At 44.0% G+C, this 20,861-nt stretch overlaps 1 protein-coding gene across 3 annotated transcripts in view; it reads left to right on the plus strand.

Annotated features, from left to right (window-relative positions):
* Positions 1 to 20,861, plus strand: part of RAD51B (RAD51 paralog B) — a 626,874-nt gene that overhangs the window by 29,481 nt on the left and 576,532 nt on the right. For all 3 annotated transcript variants that reach the window (XM_026651549.1, XM_026651551.2, XM_026651550.1), the window contains exons 6-7: positions 12,828 to 12,947; positions 14,205 to 14,388. In XM_026651549.1, coding sequence (XP_026507334.1) covers positions 12,828 to 12,947; positions 14,205 to 14,388 — 304 coding nt within the window. The remainder of the gene's footprint in view (positions 1 to 12,827; positions 12,948 to 14,204; positions 14,389 to 20,861) is intronic.

Below are 20,861 nucleotides of genomic sequence, written 5' to 3' on the forward strand. Positions count from 1 at the left end.
ATGGGGAAGGGAGAGAAACACTGCAGAAATAGCAGTGTTTCTAAAGGTGAGAATATTTTTCCACTGACCAATGCTAAACGTGATTTAACAGAGACTAATGTATTGAAAAGTTTTTTGTTTTTTTTTAACTAGACAGGCCATAATCTACATTCGATCTTTGATCAAACCTCACATTGACATGCATGGGAAATCCACAGAGAGCTGAAGATCGTATGTAGTACTGAGTTTAAATATGTTCCATCATAAAAGTGGAATTCAGTCCTTTCCAAAATTCACTTTAACACACCTGTTCTAGAAATGTCAGATGAAAGAGGGCAAATATCAAGAATATTTAATAATAATTTTTAAAAAATAGATAAGCAGGGAAAACCTTACCTGTCATTGTCTTTATCTAGACAAAAATTCACTGTATCAGAAAGTCAGGGATAATGTTCACAGCCCTGCTGTATTTTAGGAATAGGGGAAATGGAAGTATATACTGTATCTGCTGTGCCACAGGCTTTGGTCCATGCTTCATGAAAAAGACACTCTCAGGCAGTTGGCTAACTCCCCCGCTCTCCCCCCTTTGAGACATTCTTTTTGTCTTTCTGGTTAGGAATTGATCAGATGGTGTGAAAGACTTAGTTCAGGCAGGTTTTTTTTCCTGAAAAACTTTCATGGTCTATTCTTATGCCGGTTCTCTAGAATGACAGCTTAGTTCACTCTATGGACTTGTGCACACTGGGTGTGTTTATGCTGCAACTCCTTACCTCCCCAGCAGTGAGTCTTAGAGCCTGGGTTTACAGACTGGGGCTCATGCTAGGGCACTAAAAATAACGGTGTAACTGTTCCTGCTCAGGTTCTGAAACCCCTGCTCTCCTCCCTGAGCTTCAGAGCCCAAGCTCCAGCCTGAGTGGAAACATCTACATAGCTATTTTTAGTGCTGTAACACGAGCCCGAGTCTGTAGACCTGGGCTCTGCTGCAGGAGGGTTTTTTTTCCCCAGTGTGGACTTATCTACTGAGACATAGGTCTTGTCTACACTGCCACTTTACAGCGCTGCAACTTTCTCACTCAGGGGTGTGAAAAAACACCCCCCTGAGCACTGTAAAGTGACAGTGTAGAAAGTGCACCAGCGCTGGGAGCCACTCCCCTCCTGGAGCTCTCTCCCAGTGCCACGACTATACAGCCATGTTAAAGCACTTCTGTGGCAGCGCTTTAACGTTGCTAGTGAAGATATATCCTTAGTGCATGGGAGGCTGGGGTGTAAATCTACAGTGCACTGGCTTGTTGCCCACAGCTGACCATGTTGTAGACGATGTTACTATGCATTAAAAGTTGGTGCACTTTGACCTACTGCTTTCCATAGTGGATTTTGAGATACTACTGTTTAAACAAAGTGCACTAGGGAGCTTTTAGTGCATGGTAGAAAGGTCCACTGGCAGGTTTGTGGGCTGTAGATTTACACCCCAGCTTGTGGAGTACTAACTCTCTGGGTGCCCAACCCTTGACTTACTCCTGGGGGAATTCTGTGGGATTGTGTGCCCGCAGAAAAAGCCCCTCCCCCTACACAATTCCTGTGCTTCCCTGCAGAAAATGGCAGGGAAGCAAAGGGAAGCCGCGCAGGGGGGATGACCATGGGTTCAGTTTTTCTGGGGATTGCCTCTCCCAAACAGAGGTGAGGCATGGGGGCATACATGGGGTTACATGCCACTGTCCCTCTCTCATTTCTGCAAGTGCAGACCTGCCCAGCTGAAGGAGGCTGAGGGTATGTCTACACTACGAAATTAGGTCGAATTAATAGAAGCCGGTTTTATAGAAATCGGTTGTATACAGCCGATTGTGTGTGTCCCCACATAAAATGCTCTAAGTGCATTAGTTCGGCGGACCGCGTCCACAGTACCGAGGCTAGCGTCAGCTTCCGGCGCATTGCACTATGGGTAGCTATCCCACAGTTCCCGCAGTCTCCGCTGCCCATTGGAATTCTGGGTTGAGATCCCAATGCCCGGATGATGCAAAACAGTGCCGCGGGGGGTTCTGGGTACATGTCGTCAGGCCCCTCCCCCTCCGTCACAGCAACGGCAGACAATAGATTCGCGCCTTTTTACCTGGGTTACCTGTGCAGACAACATACCACGGCAAGCATGGAGCCTGCTCAGCTCAGCTCACCGTCACCATATGTCATCTAGGTGCCGGCAGACGTGGGACTGCATTGCTACACAGCAGCAGCAGCTAACTGCCTTTTGGCGGTAGACGGTGCAGCATGACTGGTAGCCTTCATTGGCGATCTGGGTGCCGGCAGCCGTGGGGCTGCATTGCACCAGCCCCCTTGCCTTTTGGCAGTAGATGGTTTATTACGACTGGTAACCGTCCTCGTCGGACAGCAGTGGCTGTCGATCATGGGCACCTGGGCAGACAATGATGGTTATCAGTCGTAGTATACTATTTTCTGCAAAGCACCCAGTTTTCTGCTAAGCACCCAGAAGAGGCCGAGGGCGATCTGGGTGCTGGCAGACATGGGGCTGGCAGCCGTGGGGCTGCATTGCACCAGCCCCCTTGCCTTGATGATGATGGTTATCAGACGTAGTATGCGTAGGATGGGGCACCATTGCTACACAGCAGCAACCCCTTGCCTTTTGGGCAGTAGATAGTATATTACGACTGGTATCCATCGTTGTCATACTGCAGTGGGTATCAGATTGTGCAATAGACCTGAAGGCTAACTGCCAAGTGCCCAGTATTTGCTGCCAAGCACCCAGAAAATGCCGAGGGCTATCAGTCATGCTGCACCGTCGTCTTAAGATGTAAAAAATAGATTTATTCTGTATTCATTTGCTTCCCCCCTCCCTCCTGCTAAACCCAGGCTTTTGAGTTAAATCTTTGGGGGGGGGCCATTCTGTGTGACAGTTGTTTGTGTTTCTCCCTGATGCAAAGCCACCTTTCTTGATTTTAATTCCCTGTACCTGTACGCCATGTCGTCACTCGCCCCTCCCTCCCTCCTTCCCCTGGTCCGTCAGATACTACTTTCGCGCCTTTTTTCAGACCAGACGCCATAGCTAGCACTGGGATCATGGAGCCCGCTCAGATCACCGCGGCAATTATGAGCACTATGAACACCACGCGCATTGTCCTGGAGTATATGCAGAGCCAGGACATGCCAAAGCAAAACCAGGACCAGGCGAGGAGGAGGCGATTGCAGCGCGGCGACGAGAGTGATGAGGAAATGGACATGGACCTAGACCTCTCACAAGGCACAGGCCCCAGCAATGTGGAAATCATGGTGTTAATGGGGCAGGTTCATGCTGTGGAACGCCGATTCTGGGCCCGGGAAACAAGCACAGACTGGTGGGACCGCATCGTGCTGCAGGTGTGGGACGATTCCCAGTGGCTGCGAAACTTTCGCATGCGTAAGGGCACTTTCATGGAACTTTGTGACTTGCTTTCCCCTGCCCTGAAGCGCCAGAATACCAGGATGAGAGCAGCCCTCACAGTGGAGAAGCGAGTGGCGATAGCCCTGTGGAAGCTTGCAACGCCAGACAGCTACCGGTCAGTCGGGAATCAATTTGGAGTGGGCAAATCTACTGTGGGGGCTGCTGTGATCCAAGTTGCCAGGGCAATGAGAGACCTGGTGATATCAAGGGTAATGACTCTGGGAAATGTGCAAGCCATAGTGGATGGCTTTGCTGCAATGGGATTCCCAAACTGTGGTGGGGCGATAGACGGAACCCATATCCCTATCTTGGCACCGGAGCACCAAGCCACCGAGTACATAAACCGCAAGGGGTACTTTTCAATGCTGCTGCAAGCCCTGGTGGATCGCAAGGGACGTTTCACCGACATCAACATGGGCTGGCCGGGAAGGGTACATGATGCTCGCGTCTTCAGGCAGTCTGCTCTGTTTCGAAAGCTGGAGGAAGGGACTTTCTTCCCGGACCAGAAAATAACCGTTGGGGATGTTGAAATGCCTATCGTGATCCTTGGGGACCCAGCCTACCCCTTAATGCCATGGCTCATGAAGCCGTACACAGGCAGCCTGGACAGGAGTCAGGACCTGTTCAACTACAGGCTGAGCAAGTGCCGCATGGTGGTGGAATGTGCATTTGGGCGTTTAAAAGCGCGCTGGCGCAGCTTACTGACTCGCTCAGACCTTAGCGAAAAGAATATCCCCATTGTTATTGCTGCTTGCTGTGCGCTCCACAATATCTGTGAGAGTAAGGGGGAGACATTTATGGCGGGGTGGGAGGTAGAGGCAAATCGCCTGGCCGCTGATTACGCGCAGCCAGACACCAGGGCGGTTAGAGCAGCACAGCATGGCGCTGTGCGCATCAGAGAAGCTTTGAAAACCAGTTTTGTGACTGGCCAGGCTATGGTGTGAAACTTCTGTTTGTTTCTCCTTGATGAATCCTCCGCCCCTCCCCCCCCCCCACCCGGTTAACTCTACTTCCCTGTAAACCAACCACCCCACCCTCCCCTACCCTCCCCCCTTCAAGCACCAGTTGCAGAGGCAATAAAGTCATTGTTACTTCACATTCATGCATTCTTTATTAATTCATCACACAACTAGGGGGATAATTGGAAAGGTAGCCCGGGATGGGTGGGGGAGGAGGGAAGGAAAAGGACACACTCCAATTTAAAACTTTAAAACTTATTGCTATGGAAATCATCTAGGGTGGAGTGAGTGGGTGGCCGAAGGCCCCCCCACCGTGTTCTTGGGCGTCTGGGTGAGGAGGCAATGGGACTTGGGGAGGATGGCTGTTGGTTACACAGGGGCTGTAGCGGCGGTCTGTGCTCCTGCTGCCTTTCCTGCAGCTCAACCATACGCTGTAGCATATCAGTTTGATGCTCCAGCAGACGGAGCATGGACTCTTGCTTTCTGTGTGCAAGCTGACGCCACCTCTCATCTTCAGCCCGCAACTTCCTCTGTTCCTCCCGCGATTCAGCCCGCCACCTCTCCTCCTCAGCCCGCGATTCAGCCCGCCACCTCTCCTCTCGCTCATATTGGGCTTTTCGATAATCAGTCATTGACTGCCTCCACGCATTCTGCTGTGCTCTGTCAGCGTGGGAGGCAGTCTGTAGTTCTGTAAACATTTCATCACGTGTCCTTCGCTTACGTTTTCGAATATTCACTAGCCTCTGCGAAGGAGAAACATTTGCAGCTGGTGGATGAGAAGGGAGAGGTGGTTAAAAAAGATACATTTTAGAGAACAATGGGTACACTCTTTCACGTTACATTTTGCTGTTCACATTACACAGCAGATGTGCTTTCGTTACAAGGTTGCATTTTTCCTCTTATATTGAGGGCCTGCCTGTTTGGTGTGAGAGATCACTTACGCAGTGCCAGGTCACAGATTTCAGCTTGCATGCAGCCATGGTAAGACACAGTCTTTTGGCTTTGGGGATGGTTTCAAAGAGTACTGCTATCATTAACCATACCAAGGACCCGTTGGGTTGGCCATTTAAAATGGGTTTGCAATGTAAAAGGAGGGGCTGCGGTTTCAGGGTTAACATGCAGCACAAACCCAACTAATTCCCCCCCCCCCACACCCAATTCTCTGGGATGATCACTTCACCCCTCCCCCCACCGCGTGGCTAACAGCGGGGAATATTTCTGTTCAGCAGACCAGGAAGGGGCACCTCTGAATGTCCCCTTAATAAAATTGCCCCATTTCAACCAGGTGACCGTGAATGATATCACTCTCCTGAGGATAACAAAGAGCGATAAGGAATGGATGTTGTCTGCATGCCAGCAAACACCGGGACCATACGCTGCCATGCTTTGTTATGCAATGATTCCAGACTACGTGCTAGTGGCCTGGCGTGGTAAAGTGTCCTACCATGGCGGACGGGATAAGGCAGCCCTCCCCAGAAACCTTTTGCAAAGGCTTTGGGAGTACATGAAGGAGAGCTTTCTGGAGATGTCCCTGGAGGATTTCCGCTCCATCCCCATACACGTTAACAGACTTTTCCAGTAGCTGTACTGGCCGCGATTGCCAGGGCAAATTAATCATTAATCATTAAACACGCTTGCTTTTAAACCATGTGTAATATTTACAAAGGTACACTCACCAGAGGTCCCCTGTGTGCCCTCAGGGTCTTGGGTGAGTTCGGGGGTTACTGGTTCCAGGTCCAGGGTGATAAACATATCCTGGCTGTTGGGGAAACTGGTTTCTCCGCTTCCTTGCTGCTGTGAGCTATTTACATTATCTTCATGCTCATCTTCCTCGTCCCCAGAACCCGCTTCCCTGTGTGTTTCTCCAGTGAGGGACTCATAGCACACAGTTGGGGTAGTGTTGGCTGCACCCCCTAGAATGGCATGCAGCTCCGCGTAGAAGCGGCATGTTTGCGGCTCAGCCCCGGACCTTCCGTTTGCCTCTCTGGCTTTGTGGTAGGCTTGCCTTAGCTCCTTAATTTTCACGCGGCACTGCTGTGTGTCCCTGTTATGGCCTCTGTCCTTCATGGCCTTGGAGACCTTTTCTAATATTTTGCCATTTCGTTTACTGCTTCGGAGTTCGGCCAGCACTGATTCATCTCCCCATATGGCGAGCAGATCCCGAACCTCCCGTTCTGTCCATGCTGGAGCTCTTTTGCGATCCTGGGACTCCATCACGGTTACCTGTGCTGATGAGCTCTGCGTGGTCACCTGTGCTCTCCACGCTGAGCAAACAGGAAATGAAATTCAAACGTTCGCGGGGCTTTTCCTGTCTACCTGGCCAGTGCATCTGAGTTGAGAGTGCTGTCCAGAGCGGTCACAATGAAGCACTGTGGGATAGCTCCCGGAGGCCAATAACGTCGAATTCCGTCCACACTAACCCAATTCCGACCCCCTAAGGCCGATTTTATCACTAATCCCCTCGTCGGAGGTGGTGTAAAGAAACCGGTTTAAAGGGCCCTTTAAGTCGAAAGAAAGGGCTTCGTCGTGTGAACGTGTCAAGGCTTAATTCGATTTAACGCGGCTAAAGTCGACCTAAACTCATAGTGTAGACCAGGCCTGAGTCTCACGGATGCTGACTCTGGAGCTGAATGCTGCCTCCTGGGTCCTAGTGCCAGTCATGTTACCCTTCTTTGTGCTGAGAGCCTTCCTGTTTTCTGTGCAATAGTGAGTGCCTGTGGTGGGGCTGGGTAAGGGAGGGTGGGGGAAGTGGGGGTGAGGGGCTGCGGGGAAGAGGCAGTGGGGAAGAAAGGGGGTGTGGAATAGGGAAGGGGAATGTGGGAGTGAGGGGAGGCGGATGGGGCAGTGGGTGAGGGGGATGAGATGGGGAAGAAAAGAGGATAGGGGAATTGCGGGGGGGGAAGCGGTAGCCTGGCATGCAGTATCCCCTTGGCAGCAGTTGGGGCTCCCCCGTTAAGCAGGCCCATCGAACCTTCACCCTGATAAACCCTACCACTGGGTACCTAAGCAATGCACTGTTGCAAGTTTCTGCAGCAGTTTGCATCCTTTTAAATCATAATGCAATCATAAATAATAAATCATAATAAAAAGCCATATCAATGCAGTGGATATTCTGCATCTTCATCAACAAGCTGGCACTAGAACAGGTAGATGAAAACATCTCTGTTAATACAGTAAACTAAAGTTGTTTTCAGTTATGCTCTTATTTTTTTGTAGCAGTTCAGTACAAAAGTAACCAGCTAGTGAGTGAGGAATCTGTACTATACTTGTCTAGTGAGTGTATGAAAAGCATTTTCTCAGTTTATTCTTTCTTTAACTATGTTTATGGTTTGTGAAAAACACTGGAAACCAAAGCCAAAGGCAGTGTGAGGTTTTCCACCCTGTCTGGGTAAAACACCTCAACCCTGATCTTCAGGGAATACAGTTAAGCTCCTTTCAGTCCTTGGCCTCTCATAATGAATAATAATCCTTAGCTCTTACAGAACTTTGCACCTACACTGTGCTGTGCAAACGTTAACTACATCTCCCTGAAATTGCCAGTAAGGATGTCATTTTAGATTAATTGTACTGGTGTTTTTTGTGATGTGGACACCTTTCCTTTAGGAGGTGGATTGAAGCCAGCAAATGTTTCATCCAGACCACTGAATGGCTGTCATATGATAACGGCACTCCTTATGAAGAGTGCCCTGTCCAGAGTAAGAAAATAGTGGTGTTTTAGAACTAATGTATGTGTTAGCAAATATATTTTAATGTTTGTAGGCATCACTTAACACCTTCTGTTGAAGAGTTGAACACCTTTAAAATGTATTCGGTAACGTGAAGAAAACAATGCCTTTACCCTGCTCTAGACAGGACCTTGGGTTAATAATGAGTTGAACAAGACCCCGAAGCTCTGTTCCACTTTGACAAACAGAAGAGAGCAGGGAGGGATGCCCTCTCTTGAGGGGGAGGCCAGTGTCTCAGGTAGTTGAGTGAAATTTCCCCTTTTGACCAATATTCCTTTGGTCTTCCCTGGGTTGAATTTGAGCTGCTTCTCATCCAGGTGTTGATCTCCTGATGGTCTTGTGATATCCTTGTTATGGCATGGTTGCATATGTGAAAAATGAGAGATTCATCCAGGTGTCATTGACATGTTTTTGCAATGAAGCCTGTGTCTTCTCATCAGCTTTCAAACTGTAAATGAGAGTAACTCATGTGCCGAAGGAGGTGAGGCAGGATGGATAAAAATAAAAAGTATTTGTTTGATTTAAATTGGATATCTTTTATTTACATTGAATTAGATAAATTTTAAAAATCTATTTGAAATTTATGATAATGTGTTAAGGTCTAAATTTACTATAATCTATTAAAACCATATAATTGAAATTAAAAAAATAGTGAAGCAGTACATGCTTGCTGTCCAAGTTGTAAAGAAAGTCAGACCTCTGACTGGTGAAAATCACTGACTAAAAACCTGGAACCAGAGTTTGTTGAATGCCAAACCAGCTTTTGACAGCGGTAGCTTTTTTTGTAGGTGCAAAGAAAATATTTTCTTCGTGCCAGTTTATTCAGCTAGATCAGTTGAATGACTAGTTCATTCAAAGTTCAGAAACCGATTGGGAGCTGAAAAAGCAGGAACGCTTGTTCTCCTCGTCCAGTCTATGAATTAAAATGAGGTGTGAGAGAATGAGATTTATTGGTTCTAAAATCTTGAAGGACATTGTAACTACAATCAATTCAATTCACTAATTACAGATAACATTATCTTTGTTTAATAAATTAGTTCATTTTAAAAGCAAAACATGTTTTTATAAACTTACTTTTTTCCTTATGTATCCAGGACATTTAAGTTAGTTTTAACTAATAAAAATAATTTTACAATGCTGGTTTTGTGTATTTTTAAATAAATTCCAATTTTCAGCCAAATGCAGCTAATCACAAATCATGAGTTAAAAAAAATCATTCTGTAAATAAGAAATGAATCAGTCATTGTTTTCTAATATAAAAATTAAGAATCTGAATACATGTATGTTAACCTATAAAAAAATTAATTAAATGTGTATAGATATAGTGTATCCTCCTGGTAAGCAAAAAGAAGTACTAAATTATACCAACCATTGAGAAACAAACTTTCTTTAAGAAAATAAATAAGTACAAATGCAAAATAAGTTAAAATTGTTTATTTAAACCAAGATATCCTGCTTGCTGATTTAAATCATGATCAAAATTGGTGATTTCATTCACTTTGATTTAACTCAATCCTACCTGAAATGAAGTAGGAAAAGCTAACAGAAGGACTTTCCTTACTTTATCTTACCACTTCCTGTTGTTTTTTTCATGGTACTTCCTCCTTAGCACCCAACTTGCATCAATTTGAAGTTTAGTTGTTGTGCAGAGTGAGTAAGTTATTACTGAATATTGTTACAGTGCCCGAAATGTGCTGTGCAATATACTGGGCTAATTGAAAGTCAAGGTCTCTGCCCTGAAAAGTTGGCTCTGAACTTCTAGATGCAGCAAGTAGTCTTAGGGCTGGTCCACATTGGGGCGGGGGATCGATATAGGAAACGCAACTTCAGCTACGAGAATAGCGTAGCTGAAGTCGACGTTTCCTATATCGAACTAAAAGTACTTACTTCGGGTCCACGCGGCGCAGGCAGGCTCCCCCGTCGACAGCGCTTCCTCCTCTCGGCGAGCAGGAGTTCCGCAGTCGACGGGGGAGCGCTTCTGGGATCGATCTATCGCGTCCAGATGAGACGCGATAAATCGATCCCAGAAGATCGATCTCTACCCGCCGAATTACGCGGGTAGTGTGGACCAGCCCTTAGTAATAAATAGAGGAAGGAGATTAATTAGAAGGTTATCTTAGTAAGATTACACTGTTAGTCAAGATGTGAAAATGCCTAACCTAATGGTTCAATTAAGAGTTTATTTTTAAATAAAGTAAGCACAAATTACAATGAAAAGTAACATACATTTCCAAAATAGCTTCAGTTTTAATAATATTGTGATCTCTTGTAAAACAAAGGAAAACATTTTATAATATGATTTTTATCTCAACAGTGAAGTGTTTGGGGAAAAAATATCATCCACCAGATGTCACTCTCTTCACACATACAGTGTGTGGAGTGTAAATACTACCTAGCAAAGTTAAACAGTTTCTCTTCCTTGTTCATTTTGAACATTGCAAAACAATTACAATAGTCATAGGGATCAAAAATTTTAAACACCAGTGCCTAAAGTTAGGCTCCTAAATCCATATTTAGGTACCTAGATAAATGTGGCCTGATTTTCAAAGGTGTTTGCACTGAAGTCAGTGCAAGTTGGAAGGACCCAATTTGTGGGAGCTCAGCATTTCTAAAAATCATGCCACTTCCACCTAAGTGCCTGAGTAACTTTAAGAACCTGAATTTGAAAATGTTTGCCTCTGATAACTGAGAATTATTTAGTTTCAGAATTGTGATTGTGGGCTTTTTTTTCTTCTTCAGAGCCTGGCTTTTGAATATACACCTCTACCTTGATATAATGCTGTCCTCAGGAGCCAAAAAATCTTACCGCGTTATAGGTGAAACCGCGTTATATTGAACTTACTTTGATCCACCGGAGTGCGCAGCCCCCCCCACCCCCCCGGAGCACTGCTTTACCGCGTTATATCCCAATTCATGTTATATCGGGTCGCGTTATATCGAGGTAGCGGTGTAATAACGTTCGGGACCAGGTGAAAAACATTCATGGTGCTCTGGATTTTTTGGTTTGAACAATTAATGAGATGCACTTACTAGCATGGTAATAAGCAGCTGCAATCTTAACAATGACAACTAATGGACTGAATGGGTCAGGGACTTGCTAATGGGGTATAGAATATTTCATCTCTAAGCCACTCATTTAAATCAGTCAATAGTGTGTGAAAGTTACTGTCATTTGAAAACTGTTCAGTGACCTATATCAGTGTTTCTTAACGACCTGTCCATGGACTGGTGCTGCTCCCTGAGATCTCCCTGATGCAGGTTAGGAAGGCAGCAAGCCAGTCTTGGTATCAGAAAGATTGAGAAACACTGACCTATGTGAAGCAATACGATGGTGTAGGACCTGTCTTAATGCCCCATCACAACCTCCTGCCAGCCATCTCGGGTAACCTCTTGGTTGGTTGACTATATTGTGTCTGTTTTGTGGATAAACTGAGGATTTTATTTGCTGGAGCTGTCCATCTAATGATCTTTCACTGTGGCCTGAAAATTAAATTACCCAATTTTTAAAAGGACATGAGAAAGCCTGGAGCAGAAAAGGGAAAGTGGCAAAATCAGAGAACTGTCATTTGAGAGATTTTCATGCTGAAGCAAACTTTTAAAACAGCCCATACATGAAAAAGCATTTGACTTGGTCAAGAACTCTCTCCATATCTGTGCTACTGTTACCAATTTGCATTTGAATCATGACCTCTTCCTCCCAATTCCACCTTTTTGTCTTCTGGATGTTGCAGTGATGGCATAAGCTTGTGTTTATGACATCAGCTGGTTGCCAAAGAAATTTCTGTGATGACACAAACTCAGCTTTATGACCTCATTACAGGGTTGAGGCAGAAGAGAAGATGATCTGGGATCATCAATACCCTTATTTAAATGCAAATATCATTGATAAGCAGAACTATAGCAATAATACTTTGCACTTTAGTAGCGACTTTTGTACAAGAATCTTAAAGTGCATTTCATTCGGGCCTGGTTTGCACTACAGTTTTAGGTCAATGCAAGGCAATTAATGTTGACCTAACTATGTAAGTGTTTACACTAAAATTTTGCTCCTGCTGACGTAATTGCCCCACTACACCAACTTAATAACTCCACCTCCATGAGAGGCGTAGAGTCAAAGTCGATGTAGTTAGGTCGCTGCAGTGTCAGTGTAGACACTAAGTTGCTTACACTGACTGTTACTTTCAGAAGCATCCCACAATGCCCCTCACTGACAGTACAATTGATTCAAGCGTTCCCGGTAAAGACACACCCCGCTTACACAAGGAGCAAAATACAGACACGCATCAGTGATGTAATTACTGTAGCGGCTGTATGCTGACCTAAGTTAGGTTGACTTATTTTTGTAGTGTAGACATGCCGTTAGTAACTAAACCTCACAATTCCCCTTGGGAAATGTTATTACTGTACTTTTATTTTATTCATAGAGGAGCTAACACAGAGAAGTGGAGTCTTGCCTAACTTCACTAGCGATTCAGTGGCATAGCTGGGAATAGAACCGTCATCCCCTGACTTCTAGCACTCCACTCTGGCCGCTAGAATGTACTTCCTCCTTGGAAAAGGAAGTCAAATATTATTAGCTTTAAATCTACATCTGCTCATCCTTCATCTATTTAGTTCATCAAATATCTCTTCCTTTGTGTACTTTGAATTTATGGGGGTAGTGGAAATGGTACAGGAAGGTTGCTGTCTTGTTAGCCCAGAATTTGCAGTGATGTGCCTTTTGAATTTTGACAGGTTGGTTGAGATAGCAGAACACCGTTTCCCTAATTATTTTGGCACAGAAGAAAAGTTGTTTTCAATGACCCGTAGCATTCATCTCTATCGGGAGCTCACCTGTGACAGTGTGCTGAAAAGGTATTGTTTGCTTTGGAGTGCAATGGGAAGCCCATCATTGCTGAATGTTCTGTAATGAGTATGTTCTACATCTCAAGTTTTATGTACAGTAGTTCACTTCTTTGGGCCTTTACATTTCAATAGCTAGGCAAGTCTGACTAGATAAAATTAGTGCAAAACCACCAAAAACCCTGCATCTTGATGCATGTATTTGATCCCACGTTGTCTTTATTCTGAAGATTTTGAAAAAGCTTTCTGAGATGTCTCATTTAGTGTATGACCAATGGATATCAATGTTGCTATTTTTATAATGCAGTAACCTCTAATACACAGCCAGCAAAACATGGTTTGCAGGAATCCCTTCATAATCCTAGATGTAGCTCTTATGGAGTTTGTGCGTCTGATGGGCACCTGGTTTGCTCTAGCTCAGTTTAGGGTAGAGTGAGGAAAATCATGGAAGTGCCTCCCAACTATTCCTCCTGAGTATCTTCCTCCCATCCCCACATTATGAGGGAGGAAGAAAAGGAGATGCTGGGATCCTCCTGCAAATAGAGAGAGGAGCCCCACTCATGACTGTCAGCCAGGAAGGCTTTTACATGGTGATCCTGTGTTGTCATGTTACTTTGTCAACTTGTGATGACACATTGTCATGAAGACAGGTTATGATGTGGCAAGGACATCTTGCCATTCTTCTTGTGTGTATCTGCAAACGTGTTAGTACTTGTGCTGTATACTACCTACAGCCCCATCAGAGAGGATGAACTATTAGCATATTATTAACCAAATATATTTTGACATGTATATTACATTACAAGTATGTAGAGAGGGACCTGGGCCTGTGGCTGTAGAGGGGACCCACGGTGGTAGAAATGGGATGTTTCTACTATGTGAGAGAGGAGGCAGGGCACAGCCTCTGTGTGTGCATATCTCTCTGGTTACTCCCATGACTGCATGGGACAGAGCAGATCCATATTATATGGGTCCTCCAACCCTCCACTCTGAAGGGGGCACTTTGGGGTACAGGAGCTATGGCAGCCTGAGAGCTATGGTAGTGGTTATGGAGCAGGATTCCTTCCCACCTCCACATCTCCATAACCCAGTAAGGGTGACTGTTGACAGAGGGGGTTGGCTGTATATAAAGGTTTTAGTATAATTTGATGTAACAGGTTTATGCTTATAAAATATTTCTTTTTTTTGTGTTAACTGTATACAACTAACATCCTGCTGTCTGATGTTACTGCTTCACCTAAGTCAATACTTTTTTTTTTTTTTTTTAAGGATTGAGACTTTGGAAGAAGAAATCATTTCTAAGAAGGTTAAGCTTGTAATAATTGACTCTGTTGCTTCAGTGGTCAGAAAGGAGTTTGATATGAAACTTCAAGGAAACTTGATGGAGAGAAGTAACTTTCTGGCTAGAGAAGCATCGTTATTGAAGTACTTGGCTGAGGAATTTTCAATACCAGTAAGTTTTTCCTTTTTTTTTTTTAAGTCTCTGGCCCACAGTATCAAGTCATAAAATCAGAGAAGCATGAAAATGACAGGAAGATGAAAAACAGATGACGTTTTAACAGGGATGGACAAGCCAGTTACCGTAAGCACATCTGTGGGAAAAAAAACCATCATTCTATTTGGACAGTTCGGTTGGTGACTTTATTGTGTTTTCCTTAATATTTATTTCAGACTTTAGAGATGGCTTTACAAGATTCTCTCTACCATTTCTTTTCAGTGTTTCATTTTCTTTAGCTTTTTTGTAAGGCTGTTATCTGTGTTGCTTCAATTAGACTTGGCTCATTTAGTTCCATAATTTTCTTTTGATGCTGTCGTCTAAAGCAGTACTTCCAGTGCTTTTGAGTGAGTCTTACCCGCTGATGGTCAATTTCCTGCCTCTCCTGTTCAGTTTTGTGGAGTCTAAAATGGAGGTTGGCTCTTCCAGGCCCAAGTGCTGTGATTTTGAGTTTGGGATCTGGAGCAGTGTCCTTCCTTTATGAGTTAAAGTACCCACAGATTTGTGGGAGGAATGTAGTGAAAGTGCACCAGGCCCCAGGCTTATCAGTAAGCCTACAGTACCACTCACAAGAGCTTCAGTACCATACCAGGACTGGGTGAGGTTGATCAAAGTGGTATTACAAGATGTAATGTCTTTGAATGAAAGAAGGCAAAGTTCAGACATAAAGAAAAGCTTCTAATAGTAAGATCAATTTGAGAACGGAAAAAGTTGCCAAGTGATGTCAGAGAGGCTCCACCAACAGAAATAGATTAAGTATAAGACAGTAAACTGCTGTAGGGACTTTAGAAATGTGAGGTCTTGTCCATCTGTAACTTCTATGGTTTGTATAGCTGCCTTCTCAGTCAGAGTTATGCATATGTCAGGGGGAGAATTTATCCCTAGCTTAAGAGGAATTGGATTCTGTTTCTCTGTAAAATATCAAGACATTTGGCTATCTTGAGAAAATTAAAAAACCCTGCATCTGTGCCTTTAAAAATTGTGTGCAAATGTAGTATCCCAAATTACCGCATCCAATGATATTTATAGAGCTAAAAAGAAGCCAGGAAAAATATGAAGTTTGCAAGAAAGTGTGTATTTAATGACACTTTTATTCATATTTAGGGAAAATGTGATGCAGTTCCCTGGCAAAGAAGAAGGTTATAAAGTTTATACTGGAAGATGTTCATTTCTGTCTTTTATTTTTTTAAAATTTGATTTTAGTTGTTAAAATGGTAAATTCGAGCTGGCTGTGAGCCATCCAGAGACCATGCTTATGGCCCTGCTTAGAAACAGGGAGACAGAATATTAATATTCATGGAGCTTCTAATAATTTACAGAGACTGGATGAATTGAAAAGTTAAGGGTTGTGTGCTTATGTTATTTATTTCATCCTTTTGATTTGTTTAACTCCATATAAACCATTTACAGTTGGTTAAAAGAAAACAAAACTTCACCATTTAAAGTTCTTCAGTGTATCAGAACTAGTGTAGTGTTTTGAGGTATGTATTGTACCTGCTGTCTGTTGGTCCTTTCTTGATTTCAGAGTTCTGTCCATGTTTCCATTAGAAACCTTCCGTACAGAGGTTTAGAATTCTGGCCATAAATTTCTGCCTCTGGCTGAAACTTGGTATTTGCAGCTTTGGACCAGGAGAGAATTTAATTTCACAATGTTAAACAAAAATGTAAATGGAGGGCATCAGAAGTCTTAGAACTATTAATAAAAAAGTATTGAAAGTTTGCCAAAATGTCATTTGTGCACCAGTAGTCCTAAATACCAGTATTGACTGATCAGTGGCTAATTTACTATTCTAATTGCTTTTGGTATCTTGTAAAGAGAATTGATTTACGATTGTTGAAATATTTGTCCTTAGAAATGGACTAAGTCAGAAAATACTCTTCTTCATTGTTTTTACTCCTTATCATATCAATCTATCATCTTATTGGCTAGTTTTTCTATCCATTCACATGGTAAATGCAGGTGTCCTTTTATTGTCTGAATATGTATAGCTTGTGCATGGAGTTGCTGGGTTACATTAAAAATGTTTAAATTTATATTGCACAGCAGACAGGAGGGTCCCCTGTAAATTAGCGTATTAAGAAGATCTGGTTTTGGATGAGAGGATGTAGGAGGGGTCAGTAGTACTGTCTATTAAGGTTGTCTGACACTTAGCATTACAAGACTCTTTTTTCAGTTGCTTTTAACTTTGCCAAACTTTAACTGTTTAAACTGAAATTTTCTATTTTGAATGGTTGCCTCAAGCAGAATTTTTTTGGAAATTTTAGCTAAAAAGAGAAAATAAGCTTTTTGTCCATGTTTAAAAAAATCTGGTGCTTTTTTTTTTTTTTTTTTTTTTAAACAGCTCCAGCTCCCCTACGCTTTGGAGTAGGGTTCTGGAATGGCTCAGTACTGTGAATGCCAGTCTCAGGTCAGACTGTCAGAAAACAGGGTGGACCCCCCAAACTGGTGGTATATTCTATAGTTAGATTTCACCAAGCCAGTAACAAATGTAATCTCCTGGATCACTATATTAGCCTTACCATGGAGACATGGACAACTGCCTTAGACTCTCCAGCGTATCTTACCAGCCAGAAAACTGGACTTTGTGATACTAGGTTACTCCCAACTCCAAAGGATCAGTCACTTACCCCAGGTCAATGAATACTTTCGATCTTACACCAAGACAACGCTGGCAACCAATTTCTCTAGTAAACTAACTAAAGGTTTATTAGCTAAGAAAAAGAAATGAGTTATCGAGGAATTAAAGCAGATAAAATACATTAACAGATAAGTCTAAGTTTGTAAGTCCACAGTGATAGTAGAGATGTAGTAATTTGCTAGTTTTCCGTAAGTCTCTCAGAGTTACCCAAAATAACTTTGAGGATCTCTGTCTTGCATCTGGAACACTTTCCTTTGAGTGTCCAAATAGTTCAGAGATACTAGATCCCTTTTTGAATTCATATTTATAGCTTTTCCACACAGAAAGCAATCTGATGTGTCTTTACTCCTCCATGTCCCCTTGCTTTGAAATTAGCATTTCCTGTTACAGCCATTAAGTCCTTCATTAGCATTTCCAAGGTTCCATTCCCATTTGATGAATTAGTCACAGGGATATACACAATATAAAAGGTAATGTAATAGGAAACAAACAATCCTTCCTTAGTTTTCATGAAATTTACACATCAGGTACATTCTTATCTTAACACACATTTGATCTAGAAGAAACAACGAGGAGTTCTTGTGGCACCTTAGAGACTAACAAATTTATTTGGGCATAAGCTTTCGTGAGCTAGAACCCACTTCATCAGATGCATGGAGTGGAAAATACAGGAGCAGGTATAAATATATGAAAGGATGGGGGTTGCTTTACCAAGTGTGAGGTCAGTCTAACAAGATAAGTCAATTAACAGCAGGATACCAAGGGAGGAAAAATAACTTTTGAAGTGGTAAGAGAATGGCCCATTACAGACAGTTGACAAGAAGGTGTGAGTAACAGTAGGGAGAAATTAGTATTGGGGGAAATTAGGTTTAGGTTTCATATTGACCCAACAACTCGCAGTCTTTATTCAGGCCTAATCTGATGGTATCCAGTTTGCAAATTAATTCCAGTTCTGCAGCTTCACGTTGGAGTCTGTTTTTGAAGTTTTTTTGTTGAATTGCCATTTTTAGGTCTGTTATTGAGTGACCAGAGAGATTGAAGTGTTCTCCTACTGGTTTTTGAATGTTATGATTCCTGATGTCAGATTTGTGTCCATTTATTCTTTTGTGTAGAGACTGTCCAGTTTGGCCAATGTACATGGCAGAGGGGCATTGCTGGCACATGATGGCATATATCACATTGGTAGATGTGTAGGTGAACGAGCCCCTGATGGTGTGGCTGATGTAGTTAAGTCCTATGATCGTGTCCCTTGAATAGATATGTGGACAGGGTTGGCACTGGGGTTTGTTGCAGTGTTTGGTTCCTGGGTTGGTGTTTTTGTTGTGTGGTGTGTAGTTGCTGGTGAGTATTTCAAGCAATTGAAGTAATTGAAGCTTGAAGTAAATACTCACCAGCAACTGGGTGGGTGCGGGAAGGGAATGAAGCAGGAACTGGTTGGACAAGAAAACTGGGAGCCATGGGGTGGAGAAGGAAAGAGACTGGGCCCAGCTGGATAAGGAGATCGTGAGAAGGAACCTCAGTCCCTGGAAAAATCATGGAGCAGGTCCTCAAGGAATCAATTCTGAAGCACTTAGAGGAGAGGAAAGTGATCAGGAACAGTCAGCATGGATTCACCAAGGGGAAGTCGTGCCTGACTAACCTAATTGCCTTCTATGAGGAGATAACTGGCTCTGTGGATGAGGGGAAAGCAGTGGATGTGTTATTCCTTGACTTTAGCAAAGCTTTTGATACGGTCTCCCACAGTATTCTTGCTGGCAAGTTAAAGAAGTATGGGCTGGATGAATGGACTGTAAGGTGGATAGAAAGCTGGCTAGATCGTCGGGCTCAACGGGTAGTGATCAATGGCTTCATGTCTAGTTGGCAGCCGGTTTCAAGCGGAGTGCCCCCAGGGTCGGTCCTGGGGCCAGTTTTGTTTAATATCTTTATTAATGATCTGGAGGATGGAGTGGACTGCACTCTCAGCAAGTTTGCCGATGACACTAAATGGGAGGAGTGGTAGATACGCTGGAGGGTAGAGATAGGATACAGAAGGACCTAGACAAATTAGAGGATTGGGCCAAAAGAAACCTGATGAGGTTCAACAAGGACAAGTGCAGAGTCCGGCACTTAGGACGGAAGAATCCCATGCACAGCTACAGACTAGGGACCGAATGGCTAGGTAGCAGTTCTGCAGAAAAGGACCTAGGGGTCACAGCGGACGAGAAGCTGGATATGAGTCAACAGTGTGCTCTTGTTGCCAAGAAGGCTAACGGCATTTTGGGCTGTATAAGTAGGGGCATTGCCAGCAGATCGAGGGACGTGATCGTTCCCCTTTATTCGACATTGGTGAGGCCTCATCTGGAGTACTGTGTCCAGTTTTGGACCCCACACTACAAGAAGGATGTGGAAAAATTGGAAAGAGTCCAGCAAAGGGCAACAAAAATGATTATGGGTCTGGAGCACATGACTTATGAGGAGAGGCTGAGGGAACTGGGATTGTTTAGTCTCCAGAAGAGAAGAATGAGGGGGGATTTGATAGCAGCCTACAACTACCTGAAAGGGGGTTCCAAAGGGGATGGAACTCGGCTGTTCTCAATAGTGGCAGATGACAGAACAAGGAGCAAGGGTCTCAAGTTGCAGTGGGGGAGGTCTAGGTTGGATATTAGGAAACACTATTTCAGTAGGAGGGTGGTGAAGCACTGGAATGCGTTACCTAGGGAGGTGGTGGAGTCTCCTTCCTTGGAGGTTTTTAAGGCCCGGCTTGACAAAGCCCTGGCTGGGATGATTTAGTTGGGAATTGGTCCTGCTTTGAGCAGGGGGTTGGACTAGATGACCTCTTGAGGTCCCTTCCAACCCTGATGTTCTATGATTCTATGATGGCTGGTGCCAGAATGCAGCCCCTAGAAATGTGCTGTCCCAAGCACCTGCTTGTTTTGCTGGTGCCTGGAGCTGGCTCTGGGAGAGGGGATGGGAGCCAGACCAGATCAGTAGAACAGGTCAGGCACTGATTCGCCGCTCGCCTCCTCAGCCTCCCCTCCACCAGCTCGCCTACTCACTCCCCGCCACTGCCCGCCCGCTTGCCTACTCACCCCCCCATGGGCCGCACAATGAGCCCACCTACTCAACCCCCGCGGGCCGTACAGTGAGCCCACACAGGCCGCATGTGGCTCCCGGGCCGCATGTTGTGCAGGCCTGAGGTAGAGGAAGGATGGTCACATAATTAAGGCAGTTGAATGCTACCCTGGAGATCTGGATTCTATCCCTACCTCTGTCAGAGTGCTTATGTGATGCTAGGCAAGACAATTAAACTAAATTTTTCACAGGTGGTCATTGAAAGGAATCCTAAGATGGTTATCGATCCATTATTAAATGGAAAGATAGAATTGTCAATAATAATGCAGAAAAGACAGAAGTGTTCAATAAATATTTCTGTTCTGTATTTGGTAAAATGCAGCATGATCTATTCACATATGATGATGGTGAAACACTTTCCATTCCAACAGTAACTCAGGAGGTTGTTAAACCGCAACTACTAAAGTTAGACATTTTTAAAATCAACAGGTCCAGATAATTTGCATCCTAGAATTTAAAGAGCTGGCTGAGGAGCTTGCTGGACCGTTAATGATACCATTCAATAAGTCTTGGAACACTGAGGAAGTTTCAGAAGACTGAAAGAAAGCTGATGTGCCAATTTTCAAAAAGGGCAAACGGGCTGATTTGGGTAATTAGGCCTGTCAGCCTGACATGGATCTTGGGTAAAACAGTGGAAAGGCTGATATGGGACTTGACTGATAAAGAATTAATGTCAATCAA

The sequence above is a fragment of the Terrapene carolina genome, unplaced genomic scaffold (assembly GCF_002925995.2).
Source record: "Terrapene carolina triunguis isolate 2854851 unplaced genomic scaffold, T_m_triunguis-2.0 Scaffold96, whole genome shotgun sequence".
NCBI lineage: Eukaryota > Metazoa > Chordata > Testudines > Emydidae > Terrapene > Terrapene triunguis.